Source organism: Pristiophorus japonicus, chromosome 16, assembly GCF_044704955.1.
Source record: "Pristiophorus japonicus isolate sPriJap1 chromosome 16, sPriJap1.hap1, whole genome shotgun sequence".
Taxonomy (NCBI): Eukaryota; Metazoa; Chordata; class Chondrichthyes; family Pristiophoridae; genus Pristiophorus; species Pristiophorus japonicus.
This window is the reverse complement of record NC_091992.1, coordinates 75869502-75890668: the sequence shown is the minus strand read 5'-3', so window position 1 is coordinate 75890668 and position 21167 is coordinate 75869502. Positions and strand designations below refer to the sequence as shown.

At 48.7% G+C, this 21167-nt stretch overlaps 1 protein-coding gene across 3 annotated transcripts in view; it reads left to right on the top strand.

Moving 5' to 3' along the window:
- LOC139226602 (ras-related protein Rab-37-like) overlaps window positions 1-21167 on the top strand; it is a 261132-nt gene that overhangs the window by 131484 nt on the left and 108481 nt on the right. For 2 of the 3 annotated variants that reach the window (XM_070857463.1, XM_070857462.1), the window contains exon 1: window positions 10731-11271. The exons of the other annotated variant lie outside the window; for it this stretch is intronic. In XM_070857463.1, the coding sequence (XP_070713564.1) occupies window positions 11152-11271 (120 nt within the window). In that variant the 5' untranslated portion in view covers window positions 10731-11151. Of the gene's footprint in view, window positions 1-10730; window positions 11272-21167 lie in introns of those variants that run through there. 3 annotated transcript variants of the gene reach the window in all.

The window sequence follows — 21167 nt, the reverse complement described above, 5'->3', positions numbered from 1 at the left end:
CTGCTGGCCAGGCCACATAGTCCGCATGCCAGACACGAGATTCCCAAAGCAAGCGCTCTACTCGGAATTCCTTCACGGCAAACGTGCCAAAGGTGGGCAGAGGAAACGTTACAAGCTCACCCTCAAAGCCTCCCTGATAAAGTGCAACATCCCCACTGACAGCTGGGAATCCCTGGCCAAAGATCGCCCTAAGTGGAGGAAGTGCATCCGGGAGGGCGCTGAGCACCTCAAGTCTCATCACCGAGAGCATGCAGAAATCAAGCACAAACAGCAGAAAGAGCGTGCGGCAAATCTGTCCCACCCACCCTTTCCCGCAACGGCTATCTGTCCCACCTGTGACAGGGACTGTGGCTCTCGTATTGGACTGTTCAGCCACCTAAGGACTCATTTTAAGAGTGGAAGCAAGTCTTCCTCGATTCCGAGGGACTGCCTATGATGATATGATGATGATGTTCGTAGGAGTTAATTATCAGTGAATAAAGTTTGTATCATGTGGGGTGCAAAAGTAGTTATTCCAAATAAGTTCAGGTCCAAATTGTTAGGAGACCTTTATGACCAGCACCTGGGAATGTGCGTGACCAAGGGTTTTGCACGGAGTTACTTATGGTGACCAGGTTTAGATAAAGATATAGAGTACATCGTTAGTCAGTGTACAACATGTCAATCAGTGAGCAAGAAACTATCATCGGTACCATTACAGCCATGGAAATGGCCTCCCAGGTTGAGGCAAAGGCTACATGTAGATTTTGCTGAGCTCAAAGGATAACAATTGTTCATTGTGATTGATAGTCACACGAAGTGGGTAGAGGTGTTTCTGATGCGGAAAATAACAATGACGATTGTTTTTTACATATGGCCTCCCAGAAGAAATTGTTTCTGATAATAGGCCGCACATAATAGGTCAACATGTTTGATCATGGAAAGGAAAGGTTTGTTCACATTGATCATATTTTTTTTACAGATGTGGAAGGAGTCGAAAGTTGGAATGATTCGATTATTTCTGATGAGTCAGATAGTCTTGGTACAATTCGAGTACCGGTAGCAAATCTTACACCAGATGTACTAGAAACAAGTCCACGAGAAAGTCAGAATTTAAGTCTGAGTCCGAGTCAAGCAGACAAAAAGTCTGAATTGGTAGAGAGTCACAATATAGATCAAGGGTTGCCCTTGGAGAAAAACTCTTCTCAGGCTCAGCCTAGAATGAGTCTAAGTTTGACACCAAGTTTGGAAGGTTCTGTTTGAGAGTGAAGGTATCCTCTGTGAATCAGAAAACCAGTGGCTAAGTTTGATTTGGAAATATGGAAAAATAAATCCATATCTTTTGTTGTATATAAACATGCAAGTTATATATGATGATTATTTTGTTATGATTACTTCTTCATTAAGGAGCGAGAAGTGTAATATGGTTCCCCTAGTGGACTACTGCTCCACCTAGTGGACTACTGATGTAAATACAATAAAAGGATCATGTGGCAAAGTCACATGATGACAGTTTCTGAAGAGCCATCTTGTGTGTGTGCTTCCTAGTGATGTTGTAAGGATATATCACAGCTTGTTCATCCTTTCCTGATAGGTATACCCTCACATTTCTGTTATCATCCTTGTAAATCTTTTTTGTGCCCTCTCCAGTGCCTCTATATCCTTTTTATAATATGCAACCAGAATTGTACACAGCACTCCGTGTGGTCTAACCAAGGTTCGATACAAGTTTATCATAATCACTACTTTTCAATTCTATCCCTCTAGAAATAAACTCCAGAGCTTGGTTTGCTTTTTTATGGCTTTATTAATGTCGATACTTTCAGTGATTTGTGTAGTTGTTCTCCGAGATCCCTTTGCTCTTCTACCCCATTTAGATTCTTATTTTCCAAGTAGCATGTGACCTCCTTATTTTACTTACCAAAATGTAATACCTCACATTTATTTGTGCTGAAATGAATTTGCTAATTGTATGCCCATTGTGCAAGTTTATTCATGTCTCCTTGTAATTTGTTACAGTCCTCCTCAGCATTGATCATCCCCACCTACAATTTGGTGTCATTCGCAAACTTAGAAATTGTGGTTTTGATTCCTAAGTCTAAATTGTTAATGACCAATTTAACGTAGCAAGATGTCCCAAGGTGCTTCACAAGTGGGTAATCAAACAAAAATCGACACCGAGCCAAAGAACGAGATATTAGGACAGGTGACCAAAAGCTTGAACAAAGAGGTAGGTTTTATGGAGCACCTTACAAGAGGAAAGAGAGAAGTAGAGAGGCGGAGAGGTTTAGGCAGGGAATTCCAGAGCTTAACCGGCTGAAGGCACGGCCGCCAATGGAGGGACAAATGGAGTGGGAGGAACGCAGACAGCTCGGAGAGTTGTAGAGCTGGGTACGCACACTTTCCCAGCAGGGATCACTGACCAGAGACATGAGAGCCCTGATGACTTTAACCCCTCTCCAGACCAGGACCGCTGACGACAGCTGAAGCTTCCTGAGTCCCGCCAGGCTGACATTAGTTACCTCGGGCCAGACCAGAAACTGAACCTGGGCCCGAGGAGCCTATACAGCTCAGTGTCACAACAAGCAACACAATGCATATTCAAAAGGTTCCTGAGAGTTATAGATTTCAATCTCTCTCGCACAATGTACGATGGATTATGTGAAGAGTAGAGATGCTGTTTAAATCACTGCCACTTTTAAATACAATATTCTTTCCCTTCCAGACACTCAAATATTAAATAATCTCTCGCTTGCCAGAAGGATATAAATACCGTTTCCACTTTAACTTTCTGATGCTGAGCGAGAGTCTGTAGGTTGCTTAGCAACAGGCTGTCTCAGGCCCTGGACACTGACACTGGGAGTCCTATTTAGGGCAAAAAATTGGTTTCAGATTTGAGTCTCGGAGATTTCAGACACTGAATTAGGATCCCTCTTTCATTGGAGACTGTCTCTTTCTCTATTCCTCCTTCCCTTCTGTCTCATTTCTCCAGCACCTGAAGGATCTGACATTTACTGAGCTACAATTCCACAAGATGATAACTCCTTTCTTTCCCCCTCCCCCACCCACACTCGGTACCTTTCCCAGATAGCAGTCTTCACATGAGGGACCATTGTAGGCTATTGAACCATGGGAGGAAGCGAGATCACAACCACGTCTGATTTCCCCTTAGATTAAAATATATGCACCTTCCATCAGAGGTCACTGGGTAATGATCAAGAGTACGTAAGAACATAAGAACATAAGAAATAGGAGCAGGAGTAGGCCATTTGACCCTTCGAGCCTGCTCCGCAATTTAATAAGATCATGGCTGATCTGATCATGAGCTCAGCTCCACTTCCCTGCCCACTCCCAATAACCCTTTATTCCCTTGTCGCTCAAAAATCTGTCTATCTCTGTCTTCAATATATTCAATGACCCAGCCTCCACAGCTCTCTGTGGGCAGAGAATTCCACAGATTTACAACCCTCTGAGAGAAGAAATTCCTCCTCATCTCGGTTTTAAATGGGCGGCTCCTTATTCTGAGACTATGTCCCCTAGTTTTAGTTTCCCCTATGAGTGGAAATATCCTTTCTGCATCCACCTTGTCAAGCCCCCTCATTATCTTACATGTTTCAATAAGATCGCCTCTCATTCTTCTGAACTCCAATGAGTATAGGCCCAACCTACTCAACCTATCTTCATAAGTCAACCCCCTCATCTCCGGAATCAATCTAGTGAATCTTCTCTGAACTGCCTCCAATGCAAGTATATCCCTCCTTAAATACGGAGACCAAAACTGTGGTGTATGCAGCACTCAAATCACTGACTCCACACAGTCTGGTGTTGTAGTAACTGCTGTGATCTTAGTCCTTTATTGTGTAACTCCAGAGTGCCTCTCAGGTGTGGTGGGCAGCCTTTTATACTCTGTCTTGCAGGTGCCTTCAGGTCTCCCCCCATAGCGCCCTCTGTGGCGCACCATTGTACTTATACATTTAATGTACCTGGACAATACATAACATCTCACTCCCCCCCCCCACGCCCCGCTCCAGTTCCAGAAGCCATTGCCGGTGACCTCGGCCTTGTTCATCCTGGTTGATTTGTGAGTGTGAGTCCATGACCATCCACTTCCCTCTTCTCCCCCAGGTAAAGGTTATGCTTGCGATCCAGTGCAAGCCTGCGGTATTTGCAGTCCTTACATGGGTGATGAAGTACACAAGCATAACCTCCAACAGAAAACAGGTATACATAGACAGTACATTTGTATGGTACATATAATATGTGGTACAGATGTTGCAGGTACACTGAACAGTTATTTAATCCCAGCTCCTCTGGGTGAGGTACGGTGGCGGTATAGTGCCCCTTTTTGCCCGAGGTAACGGGCTGCGCTGAGACAGGGTATTGCAACTAGTGCGTTGCCTCTGTTCTCAGAAAGTGATCGCCTTGGCGGCTCATCTGCAGCCGCTGAACCATTGCATGAATCACATAAATCGAGTATCGCATTGGTCCATTAACCATGTTAGTCACGGATCCATTTACCCTTTTATTGTATCTTGTGGTATTAACTCTATTCGTAATACATATCCCTTATTTTAAACACAGTACCCCTTCAGCATCAAAATATCAACTCTTATCATACTTCACGTCATTATACAAATCACATTGCTCATTTAGACTCGCTCTTGCCTTACAAAAGTCTCTTTGTGGGGCTCGTCATGGTGTAAAGCCCTTTTAAGACTCCCGGGTGCATTTCCCTTTTAAGATACCATCTTGTGGTTCCCACGAGGCTTCCTTGGGCGCCGCCATTTTAGTTGCTCTGCTTGAACTTTGTCTGCAGAGCTCTGCTGCCACGAGGCTCGCCACCATCTTGAGCTATATGTTTTACTCTCTGGAATAGAAGGATTAAAGAGGAAAGAAGAAAGGAAAACGGCCAAGACAATTTGATCGTGGCTCTTTGGATTCGATCAGTCATAGTCCCTGTGAGAGCGGCCTCCGTAATTGCTGCCCTGTCCGCCGCTCTGGCTCTTGTACCCACCCGAGTGGTTGTCACATTCTCCCGAGTTATACCTGCCGCCGCCGTAGCCTCCACCGCCACTGCAGCCTCCGCTGCTGCCGCTGTGCCAGCAACTGCCGCCTCTCCTGTAGCCTCCGCTCCTGCCGTTGTATCAGTAACTGCCGCCTCTCCTGCGGCCGCTGTAGCCGCCACCACTGCCGCCGCTGTCCCGGCCTCCACCGTAGCCGCGACCGGCGCCCGACTTTTTCTCCGCGTGGGCCCCCCCCCGGATTTGTCGGCCATCGATGGATTTCCCGTTCAGCGCCTGCAGCGCGTCGCCGGCTCGCACCTCAGTGTCTGTGTGGGGATTTCTCCTCCAGCTCGGTCGGCACTGCTCTTTGGGAACCCGGGGGACAGCGGTCTGTGGAGGAATGAAGTCTTCCCAGCTCCCACGGACCTTCCCCATCCACCTCCTGCCAAGAAGTGTCGGCCCATCGCCTGCAATGAACCACAAAGGTAAACCGTGCGTCTCGCCCCCGTGAGATACCTGCACATCCGTTTTGCCAAGAACAGGTATCAGTTCCTTGGTGTAGGTACGCAGCTTTGCCGTGACCGGGACCAGCTTGGGTCATGCAGCTGGGTTGACCCACAGTTTATCAAAAGTTTCCCGACTCATCAACGATGGACCCAATCCAGTGTCCACTTCCATACTCACTGGGACTACATTAATCTTGACTTCCATAATCACTGGGGCCGAACCGTCGGTACACGTATACAGTCCAAACGCCTCATCTTCTTCTGCCTGCTCCTTGCTGGAAGATGGACCCTCTACCATCTCCTCTGCCACACGGTGAGTTGTGTTTCTTTTGCACATACGCTGAAGGTGGCCTTTCATGTGGCAGGTATTGCACGTGTACTCCACAAACCTGCACTGGTGAGCCCCATGGCTTCCTCCGCAGCACCAGCATGGTGCTGCTCGATTAGCCCCCCTCGGCGGACCCTGAGTTCCAGGACCCTGAGGTCCGTGCTCTCTGCCCTGGGCAGAGCTATGTTCTGCAGTTTTGTCCGTGGTGGGCGCTTTCCTGTGGACAGTGCCTGCCGGGTTCGAGACTGTGTGTATCATCTGCTTGGTGCTGCAAGTCGAGGTCATAAATGCCCTACTGATGGTGATGGCTTGCTTCAGGGTGACTGTGGGTTCAGTGGATAGCAGCTTGTGGATGAGCCCCTCATGGTCAATCCCCATAACAAAAAGGTCTCGCAACGCCTTGTCAAAGTGTATGCCAAAATCACACGGCGCCGCGAGTCTCCCGAGGTCCGCAGCATATTTGGTGACATCCTGGCCCTCGGGTCAGCAGTGGTGGTAGAATTGGTGCCAGGCCGTGAGGATCTTTTCCTTCGGTTTCAGTTGGTCACGAATGAGTGCGATCAGCTCCTCATATGATTTGTCCTTGGCGCTCGCGGGTGCTAGCAAATCCCTGACAAGACAGTAAACCTCATCAGCACAACTGGAGAGTAATATCGCCTTACGCTTCTCTCTCAGTGCGTCCGTGTTCCCCGTCAGGTCGTTTGCTGTAAAGTAGTACTCGAGCCTTTCCGTAAAAGCCTCCCAATCATTGCCCACCGTAAAATCCTTTAATGAGTCCAGAGTTGCCATGGTTATGTGAAGCTCGTCCGTGTCCTCATTGCCAATGTAATGTATGTAGCACTCAAATCACTGACTCCACGCAGTCTGGTGTTGTAGTAACTGCTGTGACCTTAGTTCTTTATTGTGTAACTCCAGAGTGCCTCTCAGGTGTGGTGGGCAGCCTTTTATACTCTGTCTTGGAGGTACTTTCAGGTCTCCCACCACAGTGCCCTCTGTGGTGCACCATTGTACATATACATTTAATGTACCTGGACAATACATAACAAAAACTGCACACAGTACTCCAGGTGTGGCTTCGCCAATACCCTGTACAGATGTAGCAGGACTTCTCTGCTTTTATACTCTATCCCCCTTGCAATAAAGGCCAACATTCCATTTGCCTTCCTGATTACTTGCTGAACCTGCATACTAACTTTTTGTGTTTCAGGCACAAGGACCCCCAGGACCCTCTGTACCGCAGCACTTTGCAATTTTTCTCCATTTAAATTATAATTTGCTTTTCTATTTTTTCTGCCAAAGTGGATAACCTCACATTTTTCCATATTATACTTCATCTGCCAGATTTTTGCCCACTCACTTAGCCTGACTATATCCCTTTGCAGATTTTCTGTGTCCTTCTCACAATTTGCTTTCCCACCCATCTTTATATCATCAGCAAATTTGGCTACATTACACTCGGTCCCTTCATCCAAGTCATTAATATGGATTGTAAATAGTTGAGGCCCCAGCACCGATCCCTGTGGCACCACACCAGTTATAGTTTGCCATCTGGAAATTGACCCATTTATCCCGACTCTCTGTTTTCTGTTAGTTAGCCAATCCTCTATCCATGCTAATATATTACCCCCAACCCCGTGAGCTCTTATCTTGTGCAGTAACCTCTTATGTAGCACCTTATCGAATGCCTTCTGGAAATCCAAATACACCAAATCCACTGGTTCCCCCTTTATCTACTCTGCTCATAACACCCTCAAAGAACTCCAGCAAATTTGTCAAACACGATTTCCTTTTCATAAAACCATGCTGACTCTGCTGGATTGTATTAGGCTTTTCCAAATGTCCTGCTACTGCTTCCTTAATAATGGACTCCAGCATTTTCCCAACAGTAGATGTTAGGCTAATCGGTCTATAGTTTCCTGCTTTCTGTCTGCCTCCTATTTTAAATAGGGGCGTTACATTTGCAGTTTTCCAACCCTAGGTTGATTTTTACCCCCCTGCACCTCCCCAAACCTCACCTTCCCCCTCCCTACCTCAATCAACCGAGGTCAGTTGTAACTCATTGTTACTATTTTGAGTAAGTATCAGCTGTGGCTCAGTGGGTCGCACCCTCACCTCTGAGTCAGAAGATCATGAGTTCAAGTCACACTCCAGAGACTTGAGCACATAATTCAGGCTGACACTCCAGTCCAGTGCAGTGCTGAAGGAGTGCTCCACTGTTGGAGGTGTTGTCTTACAGATTAGATGTTAAACCGAGATCCTGTCTGCCCTCTCAGGTGGATGGAAACAATCCCATAGCATGATTCGCAGAATAGCAGAGGAGTTCCCCTGATGTTCTGGCCAATATTTATCCCTCAACCAACATCACTGAAAAATACATTATCAGCTCGTTATCTCATTGCTGTTTGTGAGTTTGCTGTATGCAATTTGGCTGCCGCGTTTCCTGCATTACAACAGCAAAGTCCCACAAACAGCAATCAGATAATGTGTTTTTAGTTTGTGGGTTGAGAGATAAACATTGGCCACAACACCAGGGAGAACTCCCCTGCTCTTCTTCGAAATAGTGCCATGGGATCTTTTACGTTCACCTGGTTTAACTTCTCAGCCAAAAGACAACACCTTGAACAGTGCAGCACTCACTCATCGTGAGTGATCAGAGCCCGGGAGAGGCATGAGTTCAGGGCAAGAGGCGAGGGCCCAGGGGCAGCATGGGCCAGCCCACACTGCGTTATGTGTGCAGCAGAGCTGGTCTCCAGTTGTCTTGGTTAACCCTTGCCACTGGACCAAGACCTAGCTCTGTCAAGCCCGTGTGGTGGCTGGCGTGCAACGGCCATCACACGTTAGAAAATCCACGCACAGGCATCTTCCACCCTTTAGGATATAGTTCGGGACCTGGAACATTAGGTCCTTCATTGAAACACCTGTGAACTCATCCCTTTTTGATGTGGAAGCAAATCATCCTCGATACGAGGGACCACCTATGATGACTCACTCAGCACTAGCACTGGAGTGTCAGCCGAGATTTTGTGTACAAGTCTCTGGAGTGGGACTTGAACACCCAACCTTCTGACGCAGGAGACAAGAGTGCTGCCCACTGAGCCAGGGCTGGAACCAAGGGAATGCTGGAGAGGCTGGGCAGTGGTTCTGCTTGTTTTAAGCCCATATGAATTACCACGGTGAAACCAAACCAGTCGCCTTGAAAGTGAGGGCGATCGGTAAGTTTGGGGTTCAACCGGAGTTGGTGCTGAGCCAATTGGAAGGCAAACTGGCGTCAGTGCCCTGATCGTGGGTGAATACAAATCACTCCAAGTTTCCGCTCTCAATCACAATCCACAAACACACCCATTTATATATAACTTTAACACCTCAAAACACTGCACAGCATTTAAAATATCTGGTCAGCAAGCAGTGGGGGGCGGGGGGCGGGGGTGGGGGGAGAAGGGTTAAGCAAGAAAGGAGTTTCATCTGGGCAGCACCTTCTCAGCTTTTGGGTTGTCCCAAAACGCTTCACCTATAATGGTGCAGTGACTGTAATGTCGGGGCAAGGGGGGCACAGAAAGATCCCACAAACAACAATAAAGTGAATGGCCGCTTCACCTATTTGTAGTGAACATAAGAATGTAAGAAATAGGAACAGGAGAAGGCCATATGGCCCCTCAAGCCTGCTCCACCATTCAATAAGATCATGGCCGATCCGATCATGGACTCAGCTCCACTTCCCATTACCCTTTACTCCCTTATCGCTCAAAAATCTTTATACCTCCGCCTTAAGTATATTTAAAGACCCAGCCTCCACAGCTCTCTGGGGCAGAGAATTCCACAGATTTACAACCCTCTGAGAGAAGAAATTCCTCCTCATCTCAGTTTTAAATGGGCGGCCCCTTATTCCGAGACTATGTTCCCTAGTTTTAATTTCCACTTTGAGTGGAAACATCCTCTCTGCATCCACCTTGTCGAGCCCCCTCCTCTTATAAGTTTCAGTAAGATCACCAGTGGCATTGGGCTGAGGGAGGAAACCTCCCTGTTCACAAACAGTGCCACGTTCACCTGAACAGGTAAGCTTCCAGTTTAACCTCGCACCCAAAGAAAAGGCCCCTCCCAGAACACAGCACTCCCTCAACACTGCACCGGAGTGCTGATCCAGGTCATGTGCTCAAGTCCTTGGCTCAGGGCTTGAACCCACGCCCTACTGACTAGGTCAAAATGATTAGGGCGGGGGGCAGTGGGGAGATGAGGGGGAGGCGGGGCGTTGGGGGAGGGGGGTGGGGAGGTGTTGGTGATTGAAGGCAAGATCAATGAGCTAGGTTTGAAGGAGGCTTTTGATGAAGGGGAGAGACCACCCCCACTTGCTGGAAAGCGCGTGTGTCTGTGGACGCTGGACTCGAGCTGGGCTGCGATGTTGCCTGCGGTCGAATAACGTGCTGGCACTTGGCGTCTGGGCTTACATGTGAAGAATGGTCACGGGCATGGAATGTGGAGGGGTGGGGGTATCTTGGAGGATGAGAAAGGTATGGGGAGGAAGGGTATAGAGGAGGGGAGGAGGGAATAGTGGAGGAGGAGGGTATAGGGAAGCGGAGCAGGATATGGGAGTGGGAGGAGGGTATAGGGGAAGGGGAGGTGAGCGGAGGGGGAGGACGGTATAGGGGAGGAGGACAAGGAGGTAAGGAAGAGGGAGATAGGAGAGGGGGACGAGGAGGGTATAGGGGAGGGGGACGGGGAGGGGAGGACGGTATAGGGGAGGGTATAGGGGAGGGGAGGAGGCAGAGGAGTGTAGGGGAGGGGGAGGGGGGTATAGGGGAGGAGGAGGGTTTGGGGAGGGGAGGGGGGCATAGTGTAGGGAAGGCGCGTATAGGGAAGGAGGGTTTGGGTTATGGGGAGAGGAGGGTATAGGGGGTGGGTGTAGCTGTCAGAGCCTGTGGAACTGTAACCCTTGGGGATACAGCTCCGTGGTGAGAGGAGAGAGCCTCTGTGGGCTGGTTGCAGCCCGAGATTGGAGCTCGCTGCCCGTGTGAGAGTTAAACTGAAAGTAAAATGCCTGGCGTGTGATGACACATCTCGCAGCCCCTCCCAGTGTGTGAGATGATCACCTGCAGATGAGAGAGAGAGGGTCGCTCCGGGGAACTGACAGGCAGCACACACACAGAGCGACTCACTTTCACTGTGTGTGGAGACCCGGACCGGGCAATGGACCTCTCTCTATCCCGGTCCAGCTCACACTAACCCGGCTCAGCCGGTGCTGAGCGCCCGGGCTGGGTCTGCTCTGGCTTTGTGCCGTCCTGTCGCTTTCTCTCTCCTCTCTATTTTATTTTATTTGGAATTTGTTTTCTCCGAACCTGCCATGCCTCGCAAAAAGAGTTCCCAGCTGAGACAGGCCAGCAACGAGCTGTCAAACGGAGCTGCAAAATCTCCCCTCCACCGGTCCCGGTCCAGTTCTGAGATCCACGACCTGACCTACAAGGTGTGTAGTTCTTTATTCCCTCCTAAATTCACTTTATATCTAAATGTGTAGATATATATTCAACTAGCAGCAAGAGATCCGGCAAATGGTGTGCGCTTGGCCATCTCCGTCCCCGGCGAATGTTTAGCGAACACTTGTTATGATGTTACAATGTGATGTTACAAACAATTATTCGGCGCTGAAGTCAATCACTTGAGTGTTACATGAGCAAAACAGGGAAGGAGGGCAGGCAGTGAGACAGGAGGATTTGAGGATCTCCACAGTTTCACACTCCCAGTGTCTCCAGATCTGATGTTAAACTACAGACTTGTGGGAGTTTTTGACAAATTATGAAAATTAATTTTTTTGGAACAATTGTATTTTTTTGCTTTAAGTTTTTTCTGTCGAACCTTACAGCGCAGAGCGGGGCCATTCGGCCCATCGAGCCTGTGTTGGCTCTGTGAAAGAGCGATTCCCATCAGTCCCACTCCCCGCACCCCCCCCCCCCCCGCTCTTTCCCCACTGTCCGACAAACTTCAGCTGCAGGAGACTTTAGAAGTTTGCGGGTGATGTGCCATTATCTGTTACAGGGAATTGCTGCTAATCCAGATACAGCTCTATCATCACTCCAGCCCTCCCTCACTGCTCTGGCGTTAGCTGAGTTACAGCTGGCTCCGGTGCCCCAGGGCCGCAGAGCGGACGGATTTCTGCGGTCTGGAGGAGGCCGTGTTCCAAGTTTATGTTGAGTGTGCGAGGTTGCAGCCCCTCTTCCAATATTTGAAGGGGCTGCTCCTCAAATTCTGGCTGCACTTCAGTCCCACACTCCTGATCTTTGGGCACCCTGTGCGGAGGGGAGCGGGCAGGTCAGAGGGCCTCCTCGTAGGACTGCTCCTGGGCACGGCCAAGGGGGCCATCAGGCAGCGGGCGGTCGAGGGGGTCGTTGAGCCTGACTGCCTGCCTCTCTTCCGCAGTTACATCCGAGCCAGCGTGTCCCTGGAGATGGAGCACGCGGTGTCCACCGGTACGCTTGCGGCCTTCCGCGAGAGGTGGGCGCCGGAGAGACTGGAGTCCATCATCACCCCCAAATTTTAATTTGACCGTTTATTGCTAAAAAGTTTTATTGGGTAATTTGTCGGTTTTAGTCTCCCCTTTAATCAAGGGGCACGATTTATTGTTTTGCACTAAAATAGTTAAAGAGGGAAGGGCGCAGGGTGCTGGGCGTATGCGTGAGGGGGGGGAGGGGGTGAGGCCAGGGTATGAAGGGGTGGGGGTGCAGAGTATAGGGGGGGTCAGGTGAGGCCAGAGTATTGCGGGGGGGGGAGGTTGGATGAGAGCAGGGTATGCGGGGAGGGGTTCGGTTAGGCCAGGGAATGTGGGGGGAGGTTTCAGGTGAGGCAAGGGCATTGGAGGGGGGGGGGTTTAATTGGGTGAAACCAGGGTTTGGGGGGGTGGGTGAGAGCAGGGTATGGGGGGGGTGCGTTAGGCCAGGGTATGGGGGGGGTGTTGGGTGAGGCCAGGCTCAGGTGAGGCGGTGATGATCGAATAATTTGGCTGTGCTCACGCGCAAGGATTGGCTGCTCGGTGCTACAGGGCTGCTGACACTCGAACAGTTGTATCCCCTGTAAGGATCAGCCCCTTCAGGAGAGGAATCGTAGCATCGTACAGCAGCGGAGGCCATTCCAGCTCTTTGCAAGAGGGATCCAATTGGTCCCACTTCCCTGCTCTTCCCCCAAATCCAAATTTTCCCTTCAAGTATTTATCCCATTCTCTTTTGAAAGTTACTACTGAATCTGCTTCCACCACCCTTTCAGGCAGCGCGTTCCAGATCATAACAACTCACTTTTTTTTTCTTCATTTCCCTCCTGGTTCATTTACCAATTAGCTTAAATCTGTGTCCCCTGTTTTCCGACCCTCCTGCCAGTAAACAGGGCTAAAGTGGCATAAAAAATAATGGGTGTCTGTGTTTCGGACAAACAATACCAGTTTGGGCTCCTTCAGGTAGTAATGGAACTGGGGTATTGTCGGCCCAGCATCTCCCCTCTGGAATTTGTAGTTATTACAGTGAAGAATGTCAATGTTTTAGCATCCAATCAACATGAAGTAATCCCAGGGCAGATACTGCACGGGTTAGATACAGAGTAAAGCTCCCTCTACATTGTCCCATCAAACACTCCCAGGGCAGGTACAGCACAGGTTAGATACAGAGTAAAGCTCCCTCTACACTGTCCCATCAAACACGCCCGGGGCAGGTACAGCACGGGTTAGATACAGCTTAACATGAACCTTCCCTCAATTGCCAGGTTCGTTATACCTTGTTGGTTTAGCCAGCAATGATCAATTTAAAAAGAATTTGCTTGTGACGGGCATGTTTCTGTTCCAAGGACTGGCCTGTATGTCTAGAGAATTTCAGGAATGACCCTTGCCTCGAGCACTCTGACTTATTTGAATACGCAGTCGGGTGCTTTGTCAGTGTGAGAGAACCGACCAGTGTAATCTAACACATACACAGGAAATGTCCATCCTGTCGGGTGGGAAACCTGTATGCAAAGGGCGACGAGTGGATATGATAAAGGGACGCGATAGGGAAGGTGCAGGGAGATTATTTCTCTGGTGGGGGAGTCCAGAACAAATGGACATAATCTTAAAATTAGAGCCAGGCCGTTCAGGTGTGAAATCAGGCAGCATTTTTTTCACACAAACGGTCGTGGAAATCTGGAACTCATTCAACTACAACACCTTATATTTATATAGCGCCTTTAACGTAGTGAAACGTCCCAAGACGCTTCACAGGAGTATTATGTTAATAAAAATGAGGTAGGTTTTAAGGAGCGTCTTGAAGGAAGGTAGAGAGGCGGAGAGGTTTAGGGAGGGAGTTCCAAAGCTTGGAGCCCAGGCACGGCCACCGATGGTAGAGCAATTATAAACAGGGATGCTCAGGAGGGCAGAATTAAGGAGCAGACATCTCGGGGGTGGGGGGGGGGGGGGGGGTTGTGGGGCTGGAGGATTTACAGAGACAGGGAGGGGCGAGGCCATGGAGGGATTTGAAAATAAGGATGAGAATTTCCCCCAAAGGCTGTGGATGTTGCGGGACAATTCAGAATGTCAAGACTGAGACGAAGAGTTTTGTTAAGTGAGGGTATTGAGGGACATGGAGCAAAGGTACAGACCAGCCATGATCTAAATAAATGACAGGAGAGGGTCGATGGACTGAATGTTCCTACGTCTTACAGCCTCTGGGTAATGCACAGGTGTTTCATGTGTTGGGGATGGGACGGTAAGATGCTGGGAAAGGATTAGGATCAGACCACCACTCAGAGTGGGCTGCAGAGAAAGAAAGACTTGGACTTATATAGCGCCTTTCACGACCACCGGACTTCTCAAAGCGCTTTACAGCCAATCGAGTGTAGTCACTGTTGTAATGTGGGAAACACGGCAGCCAATTTGCGCACAATGTCAAAGGTGCTGTCTTTTGGATGAGACGTTAAACCGAAGCCCTGTCTGCTCTCTCATCTCAGGTGGACGTAAAAGATCTCATGGCACAATTTCGAATAAGAGCAGGGGAGTTATCCCTGGTGTCCTGGCAATGTGACAATGACTAGATCATCTGTTTTTTTGTTATGTTGATTGAGGGGTAAATATTGGCCAGGACACCAGGGATAACTCCCCTGCTCTTATTCAAAATTGTGTCATGAGATCTTTTACGTCCACCTGAGATGAGAGAGCAGACAGGGCTTCGGTTTAACGTCTCATCCAAAAGACAGCACCTCTGACATTGCAGTACTCCCTTAGCACTGCACTGGAGCATCAGCCTAGATTTATTGTGCTCAAGTCCCTGGGGTGGGACTTGAACCCACAACCTTCTGACTCAAAGGCGAGAGTGCTGCCCACTGAGCCACAGCTGAAGTTGGTGTGTAGTTGGCTGCCTGGACCCAGCCTGAGGCTCTCCCTGAGACTGGGGCGTAGCAAGGCTGTTCCTGCTTGGCTGTCGAGCCAACTGTGTGTTGGGTAGTGACGGGCGGCACGTGAAGAGCTTTGGACATGTCCATGGGCGTTACTGGTTACTGTTTCCTGTAGTGTTTATTCTTTGCCAGGCCCTCATCACTGTGGAACACCTCACCTCTCTCTATCTGTTAAAACCCAAGCTCTGTCGTTACTTCATTGAAAGTTGGCATGCAGGTACAGCAGGCGGTGAAGACGGCAAATGGTATGTTGGCCTTCATAGCTAGGGGATTTGAGTATAGGAGCAGGGGGATCTTACTGCAGTTGTAAGGGCCTTGGTGAGTTCTCACCTGGAATATTGTGTTCAGTTTTGGTCTCCTAATCTGAGGAAGGATATTCTTGCTATTGAGGGAGTGCAGTGAAGATTCACCAGACTGATTCCCAGGATGGCAGGACTGACATATGAAGAAAGACTGGATCGACTAGGCTTATATTCACTGGAATTTAAAAGAATGAGAGGGGATCTCATAGAAACATATAAAGTTCTGACGGGACTGGACAGGTTAGATGCAGGAAGAATGTTCCCGATGTTGGGGAAGTCCAGAACCAGGGGACACAGTCTAAGGATAAGGGGTAAGCCATTTAGGACTGAGATGAGGAGAAACGTCTTCACTCAGAGAATTGTGAAACTGTGGAATTCTCTACCGCAGAGAATTGTTGATGCCAGTTCGTTAGATATATTCAAGAGGGAGTTAGATATGGCCCTTACGGCTAAAGGGATCAAGGGGTATGGAGAGAAAGCAGGAAAAAGGTACTGAGATGAATGATCAGCCATGATCTTATTGAATGGTGGTGCAGGCTCGAAGGGCCGAATGGTCTACTCCTGCACCTATTTTCTATGTTTCTATTTGCCACACCTTCTCTCATACTGTTTGGCTCAACAACAACAACTTGCATTTATAGAGTTCCTATTAATGTAGAAAAATGTCCCAAGGCGCTTCACAAGAGCGGATTTAGACAAAAATCGACATCGAGCCAAAAAAGGGCTGATCGAAAGCTTGGTCAAGGTGATGGGTCTTAAGTAAGATCTGGAAGAAGAAGAGGGAGGCTGGGAGACTTAAGGAGAGAATTCCAGAACTTAGGGCTGAGAAGGCTAAAGGCATGGCGGCTTGTGGTGGGGCAAAGGGAGTTGGGGATGAACATGACAGTATTGGTCGGAATGACCACCACACAGTCCTTGTGGAGACAAAGTCCTGTCTTCACATTGAGGACACCTCCCATCGTGTTGTGTGCAGTACCACCATGCTAAAGGAGATAACTTCAAACACATTTAGCAGCTCCAAACTGGACATCCATGAGGCGCTGTGAGCCTTCAGCTATAACCCACCTTTCTGCTGACCCTTCATAATCTCCCCACCATGCTCTGCACCACCTCAAATATCCCACTCCCCAGTCTCCAGGTCTCACTCCCCAGTCTCCAGGTCTCACTCCCCAGCCTCCGACTATTCCCACTCCCCAGCCTCCGACTATTCCCACTCCCCAGCCTCCGACTATTCCCACTCCCCAGCCTCCGACTATTCCCGCTCCCCAGTCTCGCCCTGTTCCCACTCCCCAGCCTCGGGCACTGTCCTCAGACTCCCGAGGTCATTCCCGAGTGCCCGTATGACGTTTCCGGTATCATTTGCAACATATTTTCTGTGACATGTATCTGCAATTTGCTGCCAGTGACTCTACTCATTCGGGATCATTGTGTGGGTCTATTTTAGTTATTTTTGTGTGATTAATTTATTCAGCAAAATTTTAAATTAAACATGACATATATTAACAGTCACCAGACGCTGTTGGAAGGTAATTATTCAACAAGACCTCCGAGCTGCACAGTACAGCCCCCCGCGAGTGAAGGCCCATTATTATTGGTGGAGAATAAGCTTCTTGTTTTCACATTGCATCTATTCGCTGCTGATGGGAGGGGCTGGAACATCTGGCTGTAGGTGGTACTAGTGTGTGTGGTGCAGAATGGGGTGGGGTATTTGGGGGTGTGTAGCATGGAATGGGTAATTGGATGAGGTATTTGGGGGTACAGTATTTGTGGTATTTGGATGGGGTGCAGTATGAGGTGGGGTATTTGGGTGGGGTGCAGTAAAGGGTGGGGTGGAATAAGAGGTGGGGTATTGGGGTGGGGTATTTGGGTGGGATGGGGCGGGGTATTTGGGCGGGGTATTTGGGTGAGATATTGGGTGGGGTATTGGGCAGTGTATTTGGGTGAGATATTGGGCGGGGTATTGGGCGGGGTATTTGGGTGGGGTATTTGGGTGGGGTATTGGGTGGGATGGGGTATTGGGTGAGGTATTTGGGTGGGGTATTGGGTGTGGTATTTGGGTGGGGTATTGTATGTGGTATTGTGCGGGGTATTGGGTGAGGTATTTGGGCGGGGTATTGGGTGTGGTTATTGGGCGGGGTATTGGGCGGGGTATTTGGGCAGGGTATTGGGTGTGGTTTTGGGCGGGGTATTTGGCAGGGTATTTGGGTGAGATATTGGGCGGGGTATTTGGGCGGGGTATTGGGTGTGGTATTGGGTGTGGTATTTGGGTGGGGCGGGGTATTGGGCAGTGTATTTGTGCGGGGTATTTGTGTGGGGTATTGGGTGAGGTATTTGGGCGGGGTATTTGGGCGGAGTATTGGGTGAGGTATTTTGGCGGGGTATATGGGCGGGGTATTGGGGTGGGGCGGGGTATTGGGGTGGGTGGGTTGGGTTGCAGTGCGGAGCGGGTTGTCACAGGCGCACCACCTGTGATTTTCCGTCCATAAATGGATGAAAGCCATGGGGACTGTGCCCACAATTCTGATTGGTGCTCCTGATAGGCAAGGCTCCCACCAGGAGCACAATTTGACAAAGTCAGCCCCTCCAGTGTCGTTGAGAACCTGTTGGATGGCATGATGGGCAGCCCCTCCCTTCTGTCGCGTGGTTCTGGATAGTTGAGCCCTCTCATTCCCCGGCCCAAGGTGGAGGAACAAATCCAGAGAACATCAGCTCAATCCCACCAGGGCCTTTTGAAAATTTAAATTCAGTTGAAAGTAATATAAAAATCTGGAAATAAAAAGCCGGTACGAGTACAGTGTGACCGTGACATTATTGGATTGTCATTAAAACCCAACATGTTTACCGATGTCCTGTAGAGAACCAGCCTTGCCACTCTAACCTGGCCGATGTGTGACTCCAGTCCTGCACCAATGCGGTTATTGTTGTCCTAGCAAACCGTTTCATCGTCACGGCGACTAGGGATGGCCAATAAGTGCCCGCGATGCCCACATCCCATGAATTGTAAAAAAAAATATTGATATCAATGGAATAACTCCCTGACTTTACACGATTAAATGTGGCTTTCTTATCCTGGCAGCAGAGTTGCAGACCCAGGTTTTCATGGATCTATCGCCCGACAGTTGAGATAAGGGTTTGGATTGAGCAGTGTAAGTACGGGGAGCTGGTTTATGGGTGACATGTCAGTCGTCAGCAATGTCACCAAAACCATTCAGCGGCAATGCGCTGTTACCGCCTCGCAGTGTTGCTTAATCAGTCACTCGGAGACATGGTTCCATCAGCACAACAACAACTTGCATTTATATAGCACCTTTAATAGCGAAGTGTCCCAAGACGCTTCACAGGAGCGTACTCAGACAATATTTGACACCGAGCCATATAAGAAGAAATTAGGGCAGGTGACCAAAAGAGGGAGGTTTTAAGGAGCGTCTTGAAGGAGGAAAGAGCGGTAGAGAGGCGGAGAGATTTAGGGAGGGAGTTCCAGAGCTTGGGGCCCAAGCACCTGAAGGCACGGCCACTGATGGTTGAGCGATTATAATCAGGGATGCTCAAGAGGGCAGAATTAGAGGAGCGCAGAGAACTCAGAGGATTGTGGGCCTGGAGGAGATTACAGAGATAGGGAGAGGCAAGAGCATGGAGGGATTTGAAAACAAAGATGAACATTTTAAAACTGAGGCGTTGCTTAACCGCGAGCCAGTGTAGGTCAACGAGCACAGGGGTGGTGGATGAGCGGGACTTGGTGCGAGTTAGGACACGGCAGACAAGTTTTGGTTGACCTCAAGCATGAAAAATTCTTGGCTAGTAAAATTAAGGATTACCCAAAGATGTTCTATAAATATATTAAGAGCAAGAGGATAACTAAAGAAAGGGTAAAGCCTATTAGAGACCATGAGGGTAATCTTTGTTTGGAGGCAGAAAATGTTGTTAGGTTCTTAATGAATACTTTGCGTCTGTTTTCACAAAGTAAAGGGGCAATGCAGATACTGCTATCAAGGAGGAGTGTGAAATTCTGGATGAAATAAATATAGTGAGATAGGAGGTTTTAAGGGGTTTAGCAGCTTTGAAAGTAGCTAAGTCCCCAGGCCCAGATGAAATGCATCCCAGGCTGTTGAGTGAAGTAAAAGAGTAAATAGCAGAGGCCTTGACCATCATTTTCCAGTCCTCTTTGAATCTAGGCATGGTGCCGGAGGACTGGAGGACAGCTAATGTGGTATCCTTGTTTAAGAAAGGGATAGGCCGGTAATTACAGGCCTGTCAGCCTAACCTCAGTAGTGGGAAGTTTATTGGAAAAAATCCTGAAAGACAAGATAAATCTAAATTTGGAAAGGCAAGGATTAATTAGGGACAGTCAGCACGGATTTGTTAAGGGAAGATCGTGTTTGACTAACCTGATTGAATTTTTTGAGGTTAGCAGGAGAGTCGATGAGGGTAGTGCGTACGATGAAGTGTATATGGACTTTAGCAAAGCTTTTGACCACATGGTAGACTGGTCACGAAGGTTAAAGCTCATGGGATCCACGGCAAAATGGCAAGTTGGATCCAAAATTGACTTGGTTATAGGAAGCAAAGGGTAATGGTTGATGGATGTTTTTGTGACTGGAAGGATGTTTCCAGTGGGGTTCTGCAGGGCTCAGTACTGGGTCCCTTGCTTTTTGTGGTATATATCAATGATCTAGATTTGAATATAGGGAGTATGATTAAGAAGTTTGCAGCTGACAGTAAAATTGGCTGTGTGATTGATAATGAAGAGGAAAGTCATGGACTGGAGGAGGATATCAATCTACTGATCAGGTGGGCAGAGCAGTGGCAAATGGAATTTAATTCAGAGAAGTGTGAGGTGATGCACTTTGGGAGGACTAATAAAGAAACAGTATACACATTAAGCAGTAGGCCACTTAAAAGTGTAGATGAACAAAGGGACCTTGGAGTGCTTGTCCATAGATCCCTGAAAGTGGATAAGGTGGATAAGGTGGTTAAGAAGGCATATGGAATGCTTGCCTTTATTGGCCAAGGCATAGAATACAAGAGCAGGGAGGTTATGCTTAAATTGTATAATATTCTGGTAAGGCCACAGCTGGAATACTGCATGCAGTTCTGGTCACCGTACCATAGGAAGGACGTGATTGCACTAGAGAGGGTGCAGAGGAAATTTACGAGGATGCTGCTTGGAATAGAGAATCTTAGCTATGAGGACAGATTGGATAGGCTGGATTTGTTCTCCTTGGAGCAGAGGAGACTGAGGGGAGACCTCATTGAGGTGTACAAAATTTTGAGGGGCCTGGATACAGTGGATAGCAATGGCCTATTTCCCTTGGTGGAGGGGTCAATTACGAGGGGGCATAGTTTTAAGGTGGTTGGTGGAAGGTTCAGAGGGGATTGAAGGGAGGCTTCTTCACACAGAGGGTTGTGGGGGTCTGGAACTCACTGACTGGAAGGGTACTGGATGCAGAAACCCTCACCACATTAAAAGGTGCTTGGATGGGCACTTGAAGTGTCATAACCTGCAGGGTTACAGACATAGAGCTGGTAAATGAGATTAGACTGGATAACCTCTTGTTGGCTGGTGCCGATACGATGGTAAGTACTGCAGGGAATCGAATACGGCCAGGGTGATCTCCTGGACTCGTTTCGATCGCCTAGATGGGTCGGAGAGGAATTT